The sequence below is a fragment of the Xenopus laevis genome, chromosome 3L (assembly GCF_017654675.1).
Source record: "Xenopus laevis strain J_2021 chromosome 3L, Xenopus_laevis_v10.1, whole genome shotgun sequence".
Classification (NCBI taxonomy): Eukaryota; Metazoa; Chordata; class Amphibia; order Anura; family Pipidae; genus Xenopus; species Xenopus laevis.
The window spans coordinates 141,106,004-141,123,417 of record NC_054375.1 but is presented as its reverse complement, the minus strand read 5'-3'; the positions used below and the strand labels follow the sequence as shown (position 1 = coordinate 141,123,417).

At 38.0% G+C, this 17,414-nt stretch overlaps 1 protein-coding gene across 1 annotated transcript; it reads left to right on the top strand.

Annotated features, from left to right (window-relative positions):
- The first annotated feature begins 10,998 nt into the window (after positions 1-10,998).
- Positions 10,999-16,332, top strand: LOC108710632 (endonuclease domain-containing 1 protein). The gene is made up of 2 exons (XM_041587112.1): positions 10,999-11,605; positions 14,856-16,332. The coding sequence occupies exons 1-2, from the start codon at positions 11,246-11,248 to the stop codon at positions 15,453-15,455; spliced, it is 960 nt and encodes a 319-aa protein (XP_041443046.1). The 5' UTR covers positions 10,999-11,245; the 3' UTR covers positions 15,456-16,332.
- The last annotated feature ends 1,082 nt before the right edge of the window (positions 16,333-17,414 follow it).

Here is a 17,414-nt window from a genome sequence, read left to right as displayed (position 1 = left end):
ATTTTGGCAGCATCTTGGGTGATAAATGATCGTATTTTGGATATGTCCCTTAGGTGGAAGTAACATTATTTAATAAGCTACTGGATATGAGGAGTGAAGGACAGGGCAGAATCTAGGATAACCCCAAGGCACCGGGCCTGGGGAAATGGGGTGATAGTGGAACACTTTTATTTTTTGGTGTTACTCTTCCTTTAAATTGAAAGTACAAGCAGAGGGACAGTTAATATCTTTAATAGTCACATTGGGAATACTATTAATTTGCATGGATTGGTTTAATCTGATAGACCCACATCCTCAAGGGTTTTAGTTTGAGACGGGACATAACTATAGAGGAAGCAGACCCTGTGGTTGCAGGGGGGCCAAGTGTAGAGGCCCAGTGAGGCACTAATTAATGAGCAATTTTAAAATATCTTCGTAGAATAGGCCAACTAGTGATGTTCGGGTCGGGATTTTGCTGACCCGCACCTGCCCGAATCAGCCCACAACCCCCCCCCCCGAGCCCGACTTCCTGGTTCCTTTTATAGACCTGCCCTGGCGCATGTTTATAAAAGTTCAACCTGGAAGTCAGAAGCCGGCATTTGTAAGGTCGCAGATGGGGAGAGCAGTTAGAAGAGCTCAACCCGCACCCGCCCACGTTCTGGAGAGGGGGGGTGTGAGGTCAACCCGAACCTGCCCGATCCACGGGTAAAGCTGTGGGTCCTATGGGTATCGGGTCGGCCCGCACATCACCATGACCAACTAATCAATATTTTGGGGCCCCCAAATTTAATTTGCTGTAGGGCCCAGTAACATCTAGTTACACCACTGGTTTGAGATCAGAAGATATGGTACTGTACAATGTTGCACAACAGCAGAGAAAAGAGAAAATAATTATTTGACTTTGGGACAGGGTTTGTAGTAAATAGAGGGTGAATGGTAGTTTTTATCTCTGATTTTATTTGTTTTAGACAGTCAAGAGGTCTGCAGTAGACAATGGAAAATGATTAGAATAGTAAAGGAAATGAGGTGCTACTAAGCTGTAGTATCACCTCCCTTCAGTACTAAACAGACAGACAGCTCTTATTGCTACTGCAAACATTTATTTAGAATGTAGCACTCCCTCAGTGTATATTTTATCAAGTGTTCATGTAGAATAAACTCATGATACACTGCAAGCTCTACACTCAGAACAGGAGGGTATTAGTGGAAACTAAAGCGGCAAAAGTGCTGAACCCTATACGAATAGATTTTGTCCAAGACAGTTGGCCAACTTCCAAAAGTTATTTAAATTTTTAAGCCAACTGTAATAAAGTGCTATGCAAAATAATTGGGAGCCAGTGGTTCTTTATTGTCAATAGAGTAATCCACATAGGAGTATATAGGAATCATCAAGAACATAGAGCACTGGGAATAGCATATACTCACAAGCACCAATGATCAGCTCAGTCCCTGCAGGCAAGGGAACATATACAGCAGCAAATGATGATACAGCAGCAAATGATGATACACCCAGCTTTCAGCCTTTTCCCTAAGTGGAACCCAAGGGAATCTCTACATCCCTAAGTCTGTACACTTGGTCCCTACTTCTGGGCAATTTGTACCTGGCATCTTAATCCCTCTGACTCTTCTTGTCGGAGCCTTACGCTGCTGAGCTAAATAATCTGACTACCACTGTGACCTATTACAGAGTATAGCTTATCCTTTGCTAGGCCTAATGTACCTAGGTTCCACTACCCATTGCCTTCTTGCCTGCTTGGTAAGGGCTAAAGCAATGGACCCTGAGCACATCGTTACCCAGACCTTTATACTATAGCACAGTGCCATCTACTGGTCACTGTGTGGACACAAAGGGGCATAGCTCAAGGCAGAATAATGAATTAGGTCCCCCATTAGGACCCATTTAGGCATCTATAACACTGGGGATTTGCCTGCCAATATTAAATTAGGGTGGCTAATTTACCAGACCACTACATGTGAAAAAAGTTCTAAGTTTTTAAAATAGATGCAAAGTGCTAAGTATTTTGCACTATATTGTGCACCCTGTCCTGGTGGTTGTGCCTAAGAGAGTGCAAGGTGCAGAGCACATCAAATCTCACATGTGCAAAAATGGGCAATTTGGCAACTATAGCAGCAATAGCATGATTAAATAAACACTTGTGTCCCCTCTGCATGGCCCACCTTCCCATACTTATAAGTGTTTTTGCTTGAACCTCAATTTATACCTATGGATATTACTTTTTTTTATCACCTGTTCTGTTTGGAAATCATATACATATATATATATATTTTATATATATATATATATATATATATATATATATATTTTTTTTTTTTTTTTTTTGTTTTTTTTATACATATACACACATATATACTCTATCTATCTAGATATAAACATATATATATATCAGCAGCAAATTGCTTCTTTGCAATCAGCATATATATATATATATATATATATATATATATATATATATAAGAAACTTCTGTAAGCTTGCTATAATAATCATATTAGCCAATAAAGGTGCCACCTTCACATCACTTTGTTTTGTTTCATTTTAGAAGTGCTACCCTGTAACTATTAGCCTAGCTAACATGGTACCACCATTATATCAGTATGGTCATTTACTGTATAAGGCATTTATAAGGCATTTCGAAGGATTCGAAGGATTTTAATCAATTGATCGAAAGATTTTTCTACGACCAAAAAAAAAACTTAGAAAGCCTATGGGGACCTTTGGTAGGTCTTAGGTAGCATTGAGCTTCGGTAGGTCTTAGGTGGCGAAGTAGGGGGTCGAAGTTTTTTTTAAAGAGACAGTACTTCGACTATCGAATGGTCAAATATTCGATTTTTAGTTCGAATTGTTCGATTCAAAGTCGAAGTCGTAGTCGAAGGTCGAAGTAGCCAATTCGATGGTCGAAGTAGCCAAAAAAACCATTAGAAATTCAAAGTTTTTTTTATTCTATTCCTTCACTCGAGCAAAGTAAATGGGCCCCTAAGTCTCTGCACTCTCTCACGCTCATTTATATCCCTGTATGAAATGTTCTACAAAAGGCTGGGAGATTGAGTCCTGTGAATGTGCTGTTATTCGTTTGAAGGCATTGAAAAATCATCAGCAGCACACTGTTTATTTAGCCCATAGCATACAAAAAGGCAACATTTCGGGCCTCCCAGGCCCTTTATCAAGGACATGGGAGGCCCGAAATGTTGCCTTTTTGTATGCTATGGGCTAAATAAATTTTACACTTGAGCACTTTTTGCAAATCTAACAGTGTGCTGCTGGTGATTTTTCGATGTATTGATGTGACCCTAGGACAGGACAGGGTCTTTCGGTTCAGCATCTGACACAACAGTGGTCTACTCTGGGAGGCGAGTGCTCCATATTTGTGACTGTATTCGTTTGAAGGCAGTGACAATAAAGAGAATGTGTTTGAACTGCAACTCTCTGCATCATGTATTTCACTGAAGATTTCCCCCACACAAAAGGTCGTGATACATCAAGGATTAACACGGGTACGGTACAGGAAATATTTGCCCCTTTTACAACCTTCTGTGTGGTTGTTTCAAATGCTTTTTGGATCCACATCCACTGCCATTCCAGAGTCCAAGTTCCTGCTCTCCAGTTTTTCAATTGGTTTTCATTGTTCATTTTTTTTATAGTTTTTTTTCTTTTAAATCTTTCCAGCTTTCAAATGAGGTTCACTGACCCCATCTAAAAAGAAATGCCCAATAAGGCTACAAATTTAATGTTATTGTTACTTTTTAATTCAATAACAGCAAGTTCCTTTGCATATAAAAGTTTTGCCATGTTTTTATTCTGGTTCTTCTCCTTTGAGTTCTACAGAAAAAAATATATTTCGCAATATCTGTTGTAACTTCCTCATACTGAGACACACATGTACTGTAGGATTTGTGCTGTAGGAAGTTTACACCTCTCATTGTGGTGCTACATGAGTTCGCAGGTACAGCAGTTCATTGATCGATAGTTATCATGTCTGGCAGGTATTTTTATTTACATTGTTACAAATGTAAATATAGCCCTATCTAGGCTAGACACTGTCTGGCTAGGAAACAGGCAGAGCACCGGTTATATTTATTTGACCCTCTCTCCACAGGATGGGTATTTCTTACAGGAAAGGGTGAAGGAATGGTGTTGTACAACTACAACTTACTTAGCGGCGTGACTAAATAATAGTTTTTATTGAAGATTCACAGGGTTTACTCAGAGCACAATTTCCCTCTCCACTGGGATCCCCACACTACAGATTACATTATAGACTTCCCCACATGCTGTACACAGCTCTTTCATAAGACACATTACAATATGCAGATAAACTCAACCCTCAAGGCATTGAGCAAATAAGTAGGGATGCACGGAATCCACCATGAATCCTTCATGAAAGATTCGTCCGAATACTGAACTGAATCTGAATCCTAATTTGCATATGAAAATGGGGTGGGAAGGGGAAAAATTTTTTACTTCCTTGTTCTGTGACAAAAAGTCATGCGATTTCCCTCCCCATCCCAAATTTGCATATGCAAATTAGGAATCGGATTCGGTTCGGCCGGGCAGAAGGCCGAATCCTGCTGAAAAAGGCTGAATCCTGATCCAAATCCTGGATTCGGTACATCCCTACAAATAAGTCACCTTAAAGGAGAACTAAACCCTAAAAATAAATATGGCTAAAAATTAGGGATGCACCGAATCCACTATTTTGGATTCGGCTGATCCCCCGAATCCTTCGTGAAAGATTTGGCCGAATACCGAACCGAACACTCATTTGCATATGCAAATTAGTGATGGGAAGGGGAAAACATTTTTTACTGCCTTGTTTTCTGACAAAAAGTCACGCGATTTCCCTCCCCACCCCTAATTCCAGGAAGGGTTCTGCCAGGCTCTGCTTCCATTAGCATCTGCTGAGCTACACTCAATACTTATGGAGCATTTTCTCTGACCATATCATGGTCAAGATATTAGGTAGCATTCCTTGCCTTTAATTGGAGAGGACCATAGAGGTCTTAACAAACATAAAGTTCACAAGGATGCTCAGTCACAATCCTATTATACCACCTTGAACAACGTGCATTGGACACTCCTCTCAGGACTATCAGTTAGGGTCACTTTCACTCTGCAAAGAACGTAATATTGAAATTGACTTAAATAGTTTTTTTAAACGAGAATAAAAAGATAAAATCACTGCCAAATGTTTGGCACACCACAGTTTTATAGCTTACTGGGTATGTGTGAGCATCAAGCAGTGATCCTCTTCTTCCACTTTTTCGTTCTTCTGATGCAGGGGGCAGATACTTGCACAATAGAGCAAAATACCTGTTTTTTTTTTCTAAAAGGAAATCTATACCCCCAAAATGAATATCTGCAAAAACTAGGAGAGTTGGGAGGTATGCTAGTTGTAACCCACCCCATTGCGTACCTCCTGCTGGGCCCACCCCAAATTCGCACCTTTGGCTTATGCTAAAATTATTGGCCCACAGAGCCAGGGAAGGCAGCTGTCCTTGGTCTGTGGGGCCCATGTGGGCCAGGGCCCATCGGGTTCTCTCCTAGTCCCCCAGCGACCCAGTCTGACCCTCATCATATTCTTGTTAAAGGAGAACTAAAGTTTAACTAAAGAAGTATCTAGAAATGTTGTACATTAAGTTTTGTACCTAGCCCTTTAGCAGTAAAGATCTGTGTCTCCAAAGATGCCCTACTAGCTCCCCATCTTCTTTTCTGCTGATTCACTGCACATGCTCTGTGCTGCTGTCACTTACTGAGCTTAGGGACCCACTCACAATATACAGTACACATAGAATAGAAATATAAGGCTGATTAGTAATCTGATTAGTAATTAATACAGATAATTACTACTGTACATGGCAGCACAGAAACCAGTGAAATTAGCATCAGAATTTAATAATCAGCCCTGTAGCATCAGCTTAGATCACAGGCCAACCTCATTTTCTGCTGGATAATTAGTGACGAGCCCTAAGCTTCGCTTCTCAACAGCTGCTCAGAGCCCACTGAGCATGTGAGTGTCACAGACACTTTCCAAGATGGTGACCCCCTGTGACAAGTTTGAAGTCCTGGATCATTGCTGCTATTGACAAGCTGAAACTTCAGGCTGGTGCAATAAGGCACTTTTAGTCGCATACATTTTTTAGGGTTTACTTTTCCTTTAAGTCCCTTAGGTGTCAGTGAACATAATTTTCCTATACACATAACCGCGTACTTTAATAGGTGTTTGACACTATCACCACGTCGGCTAGGTTTCTGTATATGTTGCAATACTTAAAATTCTAGCTGTATTACTGACAACACTCATTATAATGACAGGCTACTGGATAATGTCATAATGTCTTATATCCAGTTAATGCTCATCTATTAGTCTTAGAAGCCTATCTCCCTTCTCTTTTTTTCATCTCATACTATCAGTAGTCAAAGTTACCTCTTTAAGACATTTATCCAAAAGACGTATAGGGTCACCACTCCCTAACAGAATGTTTTCCTCATCTCATATATACTGATAACATTGCATTGTGAGTTTCAAACAAGCCAATAACTCATTCAGTTCAAGATGGAACTGTTCAAGGGTTCCCCAAAGTGCAAAAACATTGTGTATGTATCATAGCCAGCATTTACAATGTTCCTTGAATACATTATTCTTTTCTTATAGACTATATAGGCTATAAAAGATTCATCAAAGAATTGAGGACAATAGCAGAAGGAGTACAAGAAGTGGGGGGGGGGGAGCCCTAGTCAAATGAATAGACCTTTATAAAAAAAAAAAAAAAAAAATAGAGCATGGCACACTTCCATATAGGGAAATTTCACAGTGCAATAATCATTTGAATATGGGGTTTAGAGGTATATTTATTAATGAGTAAAATTGAGCATTCACCTTTCAATTAATATGCTCCTATAAATCCTATAGAATCCTCTAATCTGGGCGATGACCTGCCATTCTATCCGACCAGTCAGATTTCAGCATTCCATGGGGTATGTCTAAATGCAAAACAAATCATGTACCTAGTGTTGAGCTGAATTCTACCATTCACTTACCCCAGAATCACATGCCTGCCCTTCTGACCAGTTGGATTGAGTCATTCCATAATATCAGAGGACCACTCTGCAGTACATTGGGACAAAGAGAACAATCACCTAGGGATTTCAAAGGCGCTGCTCTTTAGTCTGACATCTATTTACCCCACAATCATATAGTACTGGATAACTACCCAGAAGGAAATTGTGTCAAAGCACAAAACATTCACCTAGGGGCAGATTTATCAAGGGTCGAAGTGAATTCGAGGGTATTTCGAAGTAAAAAAATAAATTTTTTGGATAGTTCGACCATCGAATAGGATACTACGACTTCGAATTTACTTCGACTTCGATTCAAAGTAAAAATCGTTCGAATATTCGACCATTCGATAATCGAAGTACTGTCTCTTTAAAAAAACATTGACTTCAATACTTCGCCAAATTAAACCTGCCGAAGTGCTATGTTAGCCTATGGGACCTTCTACAACCATTTTCTAAGTCTTTGTACATCGAAGGGAAATCCGTGGATTGTATGCTACAATCGTTTGAATCGTTTGATCAGAAGGATTTAATTTATCAAGCGAATGATTTTCCTCCGATCGTTCGAACGCTAAATTTGGTGAAAAAACCTTTCGACTTCGATATTCCAAACTAACACAACTGCCATCCCACCAATGAGAATGCACCATTCCATAGTATTGAGTGCTAAATAGAAGTCCAAGGTATATAGTTTAGTTATGCAGTCTATTCCTCTGAATTGAATTGTTTACCAGCAAACTTTGAACACCGGCCCACCTACCATGTCACATATACAGTATTTGTATATACAGTATATAATGGCAGAATAGGCACCACCTGGGGGCACATTTACTAAGGGTCGAAGTGGATTTGAAGTGAACTTTTGAATTCAAAAAGTTCAAAATTCAAAGTAATTTTTTGGTACTTCGACCATCGAATAGGCCAAATTCGACTTCGACTCGAAGTAAAAATACTTTGACTATTCGACCGTTCGATAATCGGAGTACTGTCTCTTTAAAAAAGTTCGACTTCGACACTTCGCCACCTTAAACCTGCCGAATTGCAGGGGCACATTTACTTAGCTCGAGTGAAGGATTAGAATGAAAAATACTTCGAATTTCGAAGTATTTTTTTGGCTACTTCGACCATCAAATTGGCTGCTTCGACTACGACTTTGAATTGAACGATTCAAACTAAAAACCGTTCGACTATTCAACCATTCGATAGTCGAAGTACTGTCTCTTTAAAAAAAACTTCGGCCACCTACTTCGCCACATAAAACCTACCGAGCATCAATGTTAGCCTATGGGGAAGGTCCCCATAGGCTTTCTAGGCAATTTGTGATCGAAGGAAAATCGTTCGATCGATGGATTTTTCGATTCGAACAAATTGCGGTAAATCCTTCAACTTCGAAGTCGAAGGATTTAACTTCGATGGTCGAATGTCGAGGGTTAATTAACCCTCGATATTCGACCAATAGTAAATGTGCCCCGCAATGTATGGTGACCTTCTAAAACCTATAGCCAACAAGTTTTTAGAAGTCAATGTAAAATCGTTCGACTGATCGATGAAATCGTTCTAAACGTTCAATTCGAAGGATTTCATTGTTCGATCGAACGATTTTACTTCGACTGCAAATAGCCAAATTCGATTAAAAAAAAACCTTTGACTTTGACATTCAAAGTAATTAAATTCGAGGGTCGAATTTCGAAGTTTTTAAGACTTCGAAATTCGACCCTTAGTAAATGTGCCCCCTAGTGTGTATTGGTTGACAAACAATCATCACAAAGTTAAAGGGATCTTTGCTGACTTAACAGTAATTAGTCTGCTATAAGGTTTGTATTTGTGGGGGGCGGCGACAAGACCTGCTGAGTGGCCGCCCGGACTAGAGATAGACAGAAGACTCTTCAGAAGGTACCTGCCCAGCACCCCCCACATTGTTGCACAATAGGCAATTGCCTCTTCTTCTTACCCCTTATTCAAGCCCTCCTCTTCACATAGCTACCTATGCACCTGATCAGTACTCAATGCCTAATACATAGCTTTATTACAGCACAATCCCAAAAATAAAGAAAATCCCTTACATGAATGTCAAATTCTATTTTACATTTTGTTTTAATTTTTACTGAGCCAAAACAAACAGTTAGGAAGTGAGTACAGGCTGACTGCTTCCCAGTTATCAATTGGGGAATCATGTCCCCATTTGTGAAGACAGCTATTGGGCATGGGGAAAGCTAGAAGTGGGACACATTGTATAGGACTGCATTTGTTCTTTACTCTTAACTCCCTTATGGGTATCTAATGTATCCAATGGGAGATCTAGGGTGACTGATGCAATCAGCAAATTATAAGAATCAATAAATTAAGAATCTCTTTTTTTTCTCTTTATTACTTCGTAATATTGTGTTATTAAAGGGATACTGTCATGGGAAAAAAAAATTTTTTCAAAATGAATCAGTTAATAGTGCTGCTCCAGCAGAATTCTGCACTGAAATCCATTTCTCAAAAGAGCAAACTGATTTTTTTATATTCAATTTTGAAATCTGACATGGGGCTAGACATATTGTCAATTTCCCAGCTGCCCCTGGTCATGTGACTTGTGCTCTGATAAACTTCAATCACTCTATACTGCTGTACTGCAAGTTGGAGTGATATGACCCCCCTCCCTTTTCCCCCCCAGCAGCCAAACAAAAGAACAATGGGAAGGTAACCAGATAGCAGCTCCCTAACACAAGATAACAGCTGCCTGGTAGATCTAAGAACAACACTCAATAGTAAAAACCCATGTCCCACTGATACACATTCAGTTACATTGAGAAGGAAAAACAGCAGCCTGCCAGAAAGCATTTCTCTCCTAAAGTGCAAGCACAAGTCACATGACTTGGGACAGCTGGGAGTTTGTTTGCTCTTTTGAGAAATGGATTTCAGTTCAGAATTCTGCTGGAGTAGCACTATTAACTGATGTGTTTTGAAAAAAACACGTTTTCCGATGACAGGATCCCTTTAATAATTAATTATTGGAGTAAATTAATTGAGGTTATTTTTTCCTAACAAAAAAAAATAAAAAAAATTGGGGAATATCAATTTATCAAAATTCCTGTATAAAGTTAATTAGCAATCATTAAATTCATTATTTCAATTTCATTTAAGTTCATCAATTGTAATTATTTGCAGCAGCCTTCCTAGGCGTAAATATTTTTAATAAAATTTGAGATTTAAGGAGGCAAATGGGCTCTGGTTTTTAGTTCAGCATTCCTTAATCAAGCAGTTATTGTTTCAGTTCTCTGGAAGTCCTTATGAAATTCCCGTACTAACTGTTGTTTGGCTTAAGAGAAAACAATGTGTCAATATCGCAGTTCATTTCCGCTTAAATTGCTAATTTTATTAAAAAATATTTATTGTTTAGGGAGCTTACTGTACGTCACCTTGGAGAAGAAAAATATCCACAGCTGCAGAATAACAATTGATCACATTGGGCAAGAGCTCAGGGCTGTAATACTTGTCAATAATTTAGGATTAAATTTGGAATTAATTGTGAAACCCTGACCTGCGATGTGCATTAAGCAATCCAATTTTTGTGTGTTACTATTCCATTATTGATGTATCCATCAGCCTTCATCAGGTGTATGTAGTGTAATGACTGTACAATGAATAATCAATACACATATATTGTAATCATTATCCTAATAGACAGATCTGCCATGAGAAGAAAAGAGAAGTTGTTGCTGCTTCTAAGAAGATGGATATTGTGAAAGTAGGCAACAACCACTAACTTTGTTGGGTAACACTGTACATGTAATGTATCATATGCTTGTGGGTCTTTAGCAATAAATTGCTGTAAACATATTATATTTCGTGTCCTTATAAGGTTTTAGCTGCCCGGAACCAATCGTAGTTTCTGTAATATCAACATAATAAGGAGAAGAACATGTAAGTTTAATGACATCAGTAGAATGTGGGTGTAATTCTGTGCTCTGTATAAAATGTCCTTCTCTCAACTTGATTCAGCTTCCAAGTGATTGGGATTTGGAACTGGTTCTGATCCAAACGGTTCTGCCTGTACAATTGTAATCGCGGAGACGGTGAAGCAATTGGGTTTCTCTTTTTTTTGTTTTTGAAGTTCATTTGCCACTTATATCACATTATGGCTTTCTTTCTAATGTATCACAAAGGTTATTAGTGTATCTGCGTGTTTTGGTTCCCCTTTAGTGAACATGAAGATGATGCTGAGTCTGGGTTGGCTGTTCATTGCCATAGTCCATAAGGCTGAACCCCTCATCTCTGATAACTTCGCTGACTGTCGGGTCTATTTCTATAAAGAACAACTCCCTGAAGGCTTTGATGGCATTGCTCTCCCTCACCATTTTAATCCCTCAGATTTACCAGATGGGATAAATGAAAGTGAACTGACCTCTCCAGCTTATATCTGTCAGCAATATGGGAACAAGTTTCACTTTGCTTCCCTGTATGACAGAGGGAGGCGCATTCCCCTCTATTCTGCCTACATCTTGGACAGGAACTCTTCATCTCAAATAACAAATAAGAGGAAAAAGCTGTATAAAATAGAACCTCAGGTAAGAACTATAAATGTGTAATTATATCAATGGTATTTTGAATTATGCTTACAGTCTTCCTGAAGGTTTCTGTTCAATGCACAGGTTATGAATATATATATATATATATATATATATATATATACAGGACTGTATTTAGGTCCGATGATGCACGGAAGTACATCAATTTAAAAGATACATGTATAGGCACTCGAGGGCCACCCCCAAAACCTGCCACCCTAGGCCAAGCCCCTCAGGTGCCTTATATATAAATATTCCCTGAATATATATATATAATACCAAGGAAAACCGGCACTCTCGAATAGAAAGTTCATATGCCTGGGTGCAGTATCCATAATTTTATCCACAAGAAATCCTAGAAGATCCGCACTCACAGGTCTTACTACTTAACTAAAAATGTTTTTAAAGCCCCATGTAAAGTGATTGCCTTTTCTTACATGTGTTAAATATATGTATAATCAGTATGGCCTCAGACCCAGTAGTTAATCCTCCCCACCCCTTAGAGACATCTCAATATTCAATCCACACGCTGCTTGCATATCAGAGGATTTAAACTAGAACCTCCTCCCTTGGGACATCGCAAACCTCACACACCGCAAACTCCACTATATTGCTATTCCAGTCAAGATATTCCCATGTGTGTAAAAATATTTACATACATTATCGTGTGCTTGCACCATAAATACATGGATTACCCACTTTGAGAAAGGCCTCGGATGAGGCCGAAACGTTAGGCTGTAATAAAAACATTTTTATTTAAGTAGTAAGGCCTGTGAGTGCGGATCTTCTTGGATTTCTTATATATATATATATATATATATATATATATATATATATATATATATATATATATATATATATATATATATATATATATATAAAAGCAAACAGGAGACCAGCAACACTGAGATAGCTTGTGAAATGCTCAAACTTGTATTGTGAAATTACATGCAAGGCTTGCATGTAATTTCACAAAACAAGTTTGAGCATTTCACAAGCTATCTCGGTGTTGCTGGTCTTCTTTTTGCTTGAATACTACATTGCCGTGCACCCGAGGCATGTTCCTAAAGCGGAGTGCTGCCCCAACAAAACTATATATATATATATATATATATATATATACATATATATATATATATATACATTTATATATAGTGTCCAGGTGTGTATCTGCACTCTGACTTGACCAAATGGGTGCTATATCAAAATGTGATAAATAGGGATGAAGAAGATAAGCACTCCAATATTTCTGATTAATAATTATTTATTCCACTGTGCATACCAAGGTTTCGGTCCACATTTGGACCTTGATAAACAGGTATGGGATTCATTATACAGAATGCTCCAAATTAAGGAAAGGACATCTTCCATAGACTTTATTTTAAGCAAATTATTAAACATTTTTCAAAATAATTTCCCTTTTGTCTGTAATAATAAAACATTATTTTGTACTTGATGCTAACTAACCTATTGGGTTTATTTGATGTTTAAATTATTTTATAGTAGATTTAGGTATGGAAATCCAAATTACAGAAAGATCCCGTATATGGAAAACACCAGGTCCCGAGCATTCTGGATAAATGGTCCCATATTGCATATATATATACACACACTGAAGTTGTCACTTATGAAAGTGAACTTACCCTTATTTCACTCATTTCCCCTAAGGACTGATGCAAGGACACCACCTTGATGGGGTGCGTTGGCGTATGCATTCTCCTTAATATAATATAAGATCTATATATATATATATATATATATATATATATATATATATATATATATATATATATATATATATATATATATATATATAAGGGATCTTCAGACAGTCTTGATGGCAAAACAATCCTATCAGTTTTAGTAGTCATAAGCAATGGAGATCTGCATTAATGATTGGTTCTTTATACGAAGAACTGTGGTCCTAAACATTCTGCACAATATATTTGTTATATTTGGGTGGTTCACCTTTGAGTTCAATTTTAGTATGTTGTAAGGACTAATAGTCTGAGAAATTTTGTATTTATTTTCATTTTATATTATTTGTGGTTTTTTTTTGGGTTATTTAGCTTTTTATTCAGCAGCTCTCCAGTTTGCAATTTCAGCAATCTGGTTGCTAGGGTTCCTAGCAACCATGCATTGATTTGAATAAGAGACTGGATTATGAATAGGTGAGAGCTTGTATAGAAAGATGAGTAATACAAAGTAGCAATAAGAATAAATAATAGATTTACAGAGCATTTGTTATTTTAGATGGGGCCCTCCTCTTTTTGAAAGCTGGAAAGAGTCAGAAGAAAAAGGCAAATAGTTCAAAAACTATAAGAAGTAAATAATGAAGCCCAATTGAAAAGCTGCTTAGAATTGGTCATGCTAAAACACACTAAGGGGCAGATTTATCAAGGGTCGAATTTATATTTTATGGGGGTTTATAAAAACTCCCATAAACTTAATTTTCGAGTTAAAAATGACCAATTTTTTAAAAAAACATCAAATTTTTTAAGTTCGGGTGAATCGGATCGAACCGCAAATTCAAATTCGATTTGAGTTTTTTCTCCAAAACGCACTCAATTTTCAAGATGCCACCAAACAACAAATTGATTCCAGGACGTCCCCAAAGCCTAAAACAGCAATTTGGCAGGTTTAAAGTGGCGAATAGTTGAATCTGAATTCTAAAAGGGCCAGTACATGATACATTTTTAAATTCAAATTCTAGAATAGATACTAGAATAGAATTTGAAATATTCCCTAGTCGAATAACACTAAAATAAACTCAAAACTCGAATTTTTAAATTCGATATTCGAAATTCAAAATTTCACTTCGACCCTTGATAAATCTGTCCCTAAAAGTTGACTTAAAGGTGAACCACCCCTTTAATAAATACCAGACATTCCAGTTTTTGAAAATATACAGTTATTTGAATTTGTGAGCTTTTGTGGAAGAATAGGCATATGAATAGGAGAGGGCCTGAACAGAAACATGAGTAATAATAATAATACATTTGTAGCCTTACAGAGCATTTCTTAGTTGTCAGTGACCCCCATTTGGAAGCTGGGAAGATAAAAGAGAGAAGATAAAAATAAATAATGAAGACCAACTGAAAAGTTACTTAGAATTGTCCAACTGATTTTAAGTTAACTTAAAGGTGACCCACCCCTTTAATGCTATATATACTCTTTAAATGCTGACAAATACAATTTGGGGATTTACTGAATAAAGTCCATTTTATACCCTCTCTGTTTCTCCTTTCAGCTGGTTTATAGGCAGTTGGGCGGCACAATGAAACTTCAAAATGTAACCAAAAGAAACATAGAAATATACAAAATAAATCAAGGGATTTTAGAAGCAAACGAAAAAAACGATCCGGATTATCTCATTAGAACAAGTCAAGCTGTTGATGCTGATTATAGAAATAGTGGCTATAACAGAGGCCATGTGAATCCCAGGTTGCATCATGTGACCGCCGACGGGCAAAATGCGACATTCACCTTCACCAACGTGGCTCCAATGACAAAGAAACTGAACAATAACATCTGGAACCAATACGAGAATAAAACGATTGGCTATGCTGACGGCTGCACCACTATGTATGTGGTTACTGGTATCGTGCCGGGCAATAACTGGATCAAGAGGATGAATACTGACCGTGTGAATATTCCGAGCTACGTGTGGAATGCTTATTGCTGTGTAGATAACAATGACAAGCCAATCAAATCAGGGGCGGGGCTTAAGGAAAATGACATTTCAGACAGACCTGTTAATGAGATGGCAATTAATGATCTTCAAGGGAAACTCAAACATCTTTTAAAGTTCTCAGGAAATATTGCAATGTTTTTTAATAATTGTGCTTAATGGAATCTGAAAACATTTTTAGAAAAAGTTGCTGAAAAAGAAGACAAACAAGGATGTTGAGAAAATGTTTCAGGACAGAGGCAAGAATCATGATTCACACGGGTCACCATTATACCCACTTAAAGAGTCTTTTACTCTGCTACCGTATATAAACCAAAAAACCCTTTTACAGCATTGCCATTAATAAAAAGTAACACCAATCTCAAACATGAATTGCTCATGGTGGCCCCAGGGAGGCTTGTGTGAAAGCTTTTTAACCATTTGTCCCAATTGAGGGTCTAGTGGGGATACTGATTAATGTGTGATATCATCATTTATCTCCTGTTTCAAAGGGCCTTAAAATCCATATTGCTTTGTTCATCTGTAAGAAACACAGGTACAGTAATGCAGTGTCAGACTGGGGGTTCAGGGTCCACCAGGCCCACCATCCTAAGGGCCCACCATCCTCACCCCCTTTGCAAACTCTTGCCCCCCAATGCCCCATTGCATACCTCCTCTCTCTCCTCTTGGGTCATGCAGATTTCAGCCAGCGGGGGTAGGGTGGATGGCACACTGGCAATTCCATGTATATATACCCCTATATACCCCCAGAATTCATTGCAGGGTGGCAGAGTAGCAATTCCATGTGTAATGCCCCAGAACTCATAGAAGGATAGACAGTGTCAATTCCATGTTTATATACCCCCAGAATTCATAGCAGTATGGCATAACGGCAAGTATTAAGCTCTAGAACTCATACCAAGATGGCACAGTGGCAATGTCATATATATATATCTATACCCCCCTATATACCCTCAGAATTGATAGCAGGATGGCACAGTGGCAATTCCTTGTATTTATACCTCCAGAACTCATAGTAGGATGGCACAGTGGCAATTTTATGTATATATTAATATATATATATATCTATATCTATATATATATATCTATATATCTATATCTATATCTATCTATATATATATCTATATATATATCTATATATATATCTATATATCTATACCTCTAGTATTTTTAGCAGGATATCACAGCTCGGGTAGCCACCAGGTAAGGGCAGAGAGACAAGACTTTTCCCCACTGCAGGGCCTGACCTGGCTATGTCTGTAACTCATTACAGCAGCAACCTCAAACTTTTCTACAACAAGCAAAAAGCCTGCTTCTGTTAGCCTTTCTTTAGCATTACTTCTGCAAAACAGCCGCATTCCCTTCCTCCATAGAATACATGAGGGTGGGTGATGGGATACGATTACAAGAGAGACACAGGAGTGATGAGCACACCGGAGTCCTACCGGCCCAGTCTGACCCTGCACTAATGTCACTTTCTACAGCATAAAAGGTCAATAACTATCTTGCCTTATATGTCTGTCTAATAATCTGATAGCTATACCATATATTTATAGAAATATACATATTCATGTATGCCTATTATCCAGAATGCTCAGGACCTGTTTTTTTTTTTTTTTGGATAATGGGTCTTTCTGTAATTTGGATCTTCATACATGTCTACTAACAAATCATGTAAATATTAAATAAACCCACTAGGCTGGTTTTGCTTCCAATAATGATTAATTATATCTTAGTTTGTATCAATTACAAGGTACTGTTTTAATATTACAGAGAAAAAGGACATTTGGGGCCTATGGGAGACAGACTTTCCATAATTCGGAGCTTTCTGAATAACAGCTTTCCAGATAACGGATCCATTACCTGTATACAATGTAGCTTGTTAATATCCTCATCCATATGCAACTGTCAAATAAATCTGCTCTGAGTCACTGCAAATACAGAGTGTCACTTATTTTCTTACTTCATGAGCAGATTTGATTTCCAGCATAGTCTCCACGTGAACAGGTGATGCTATTCAAGTTTATGAAGTGTTTGTAGTGATCTGTGGCACTGAAGGCTAGTGTTGTTCAAGTACGAATCCTTACCATGAAACCTCCTTCAGCACCTGTGTCTTTG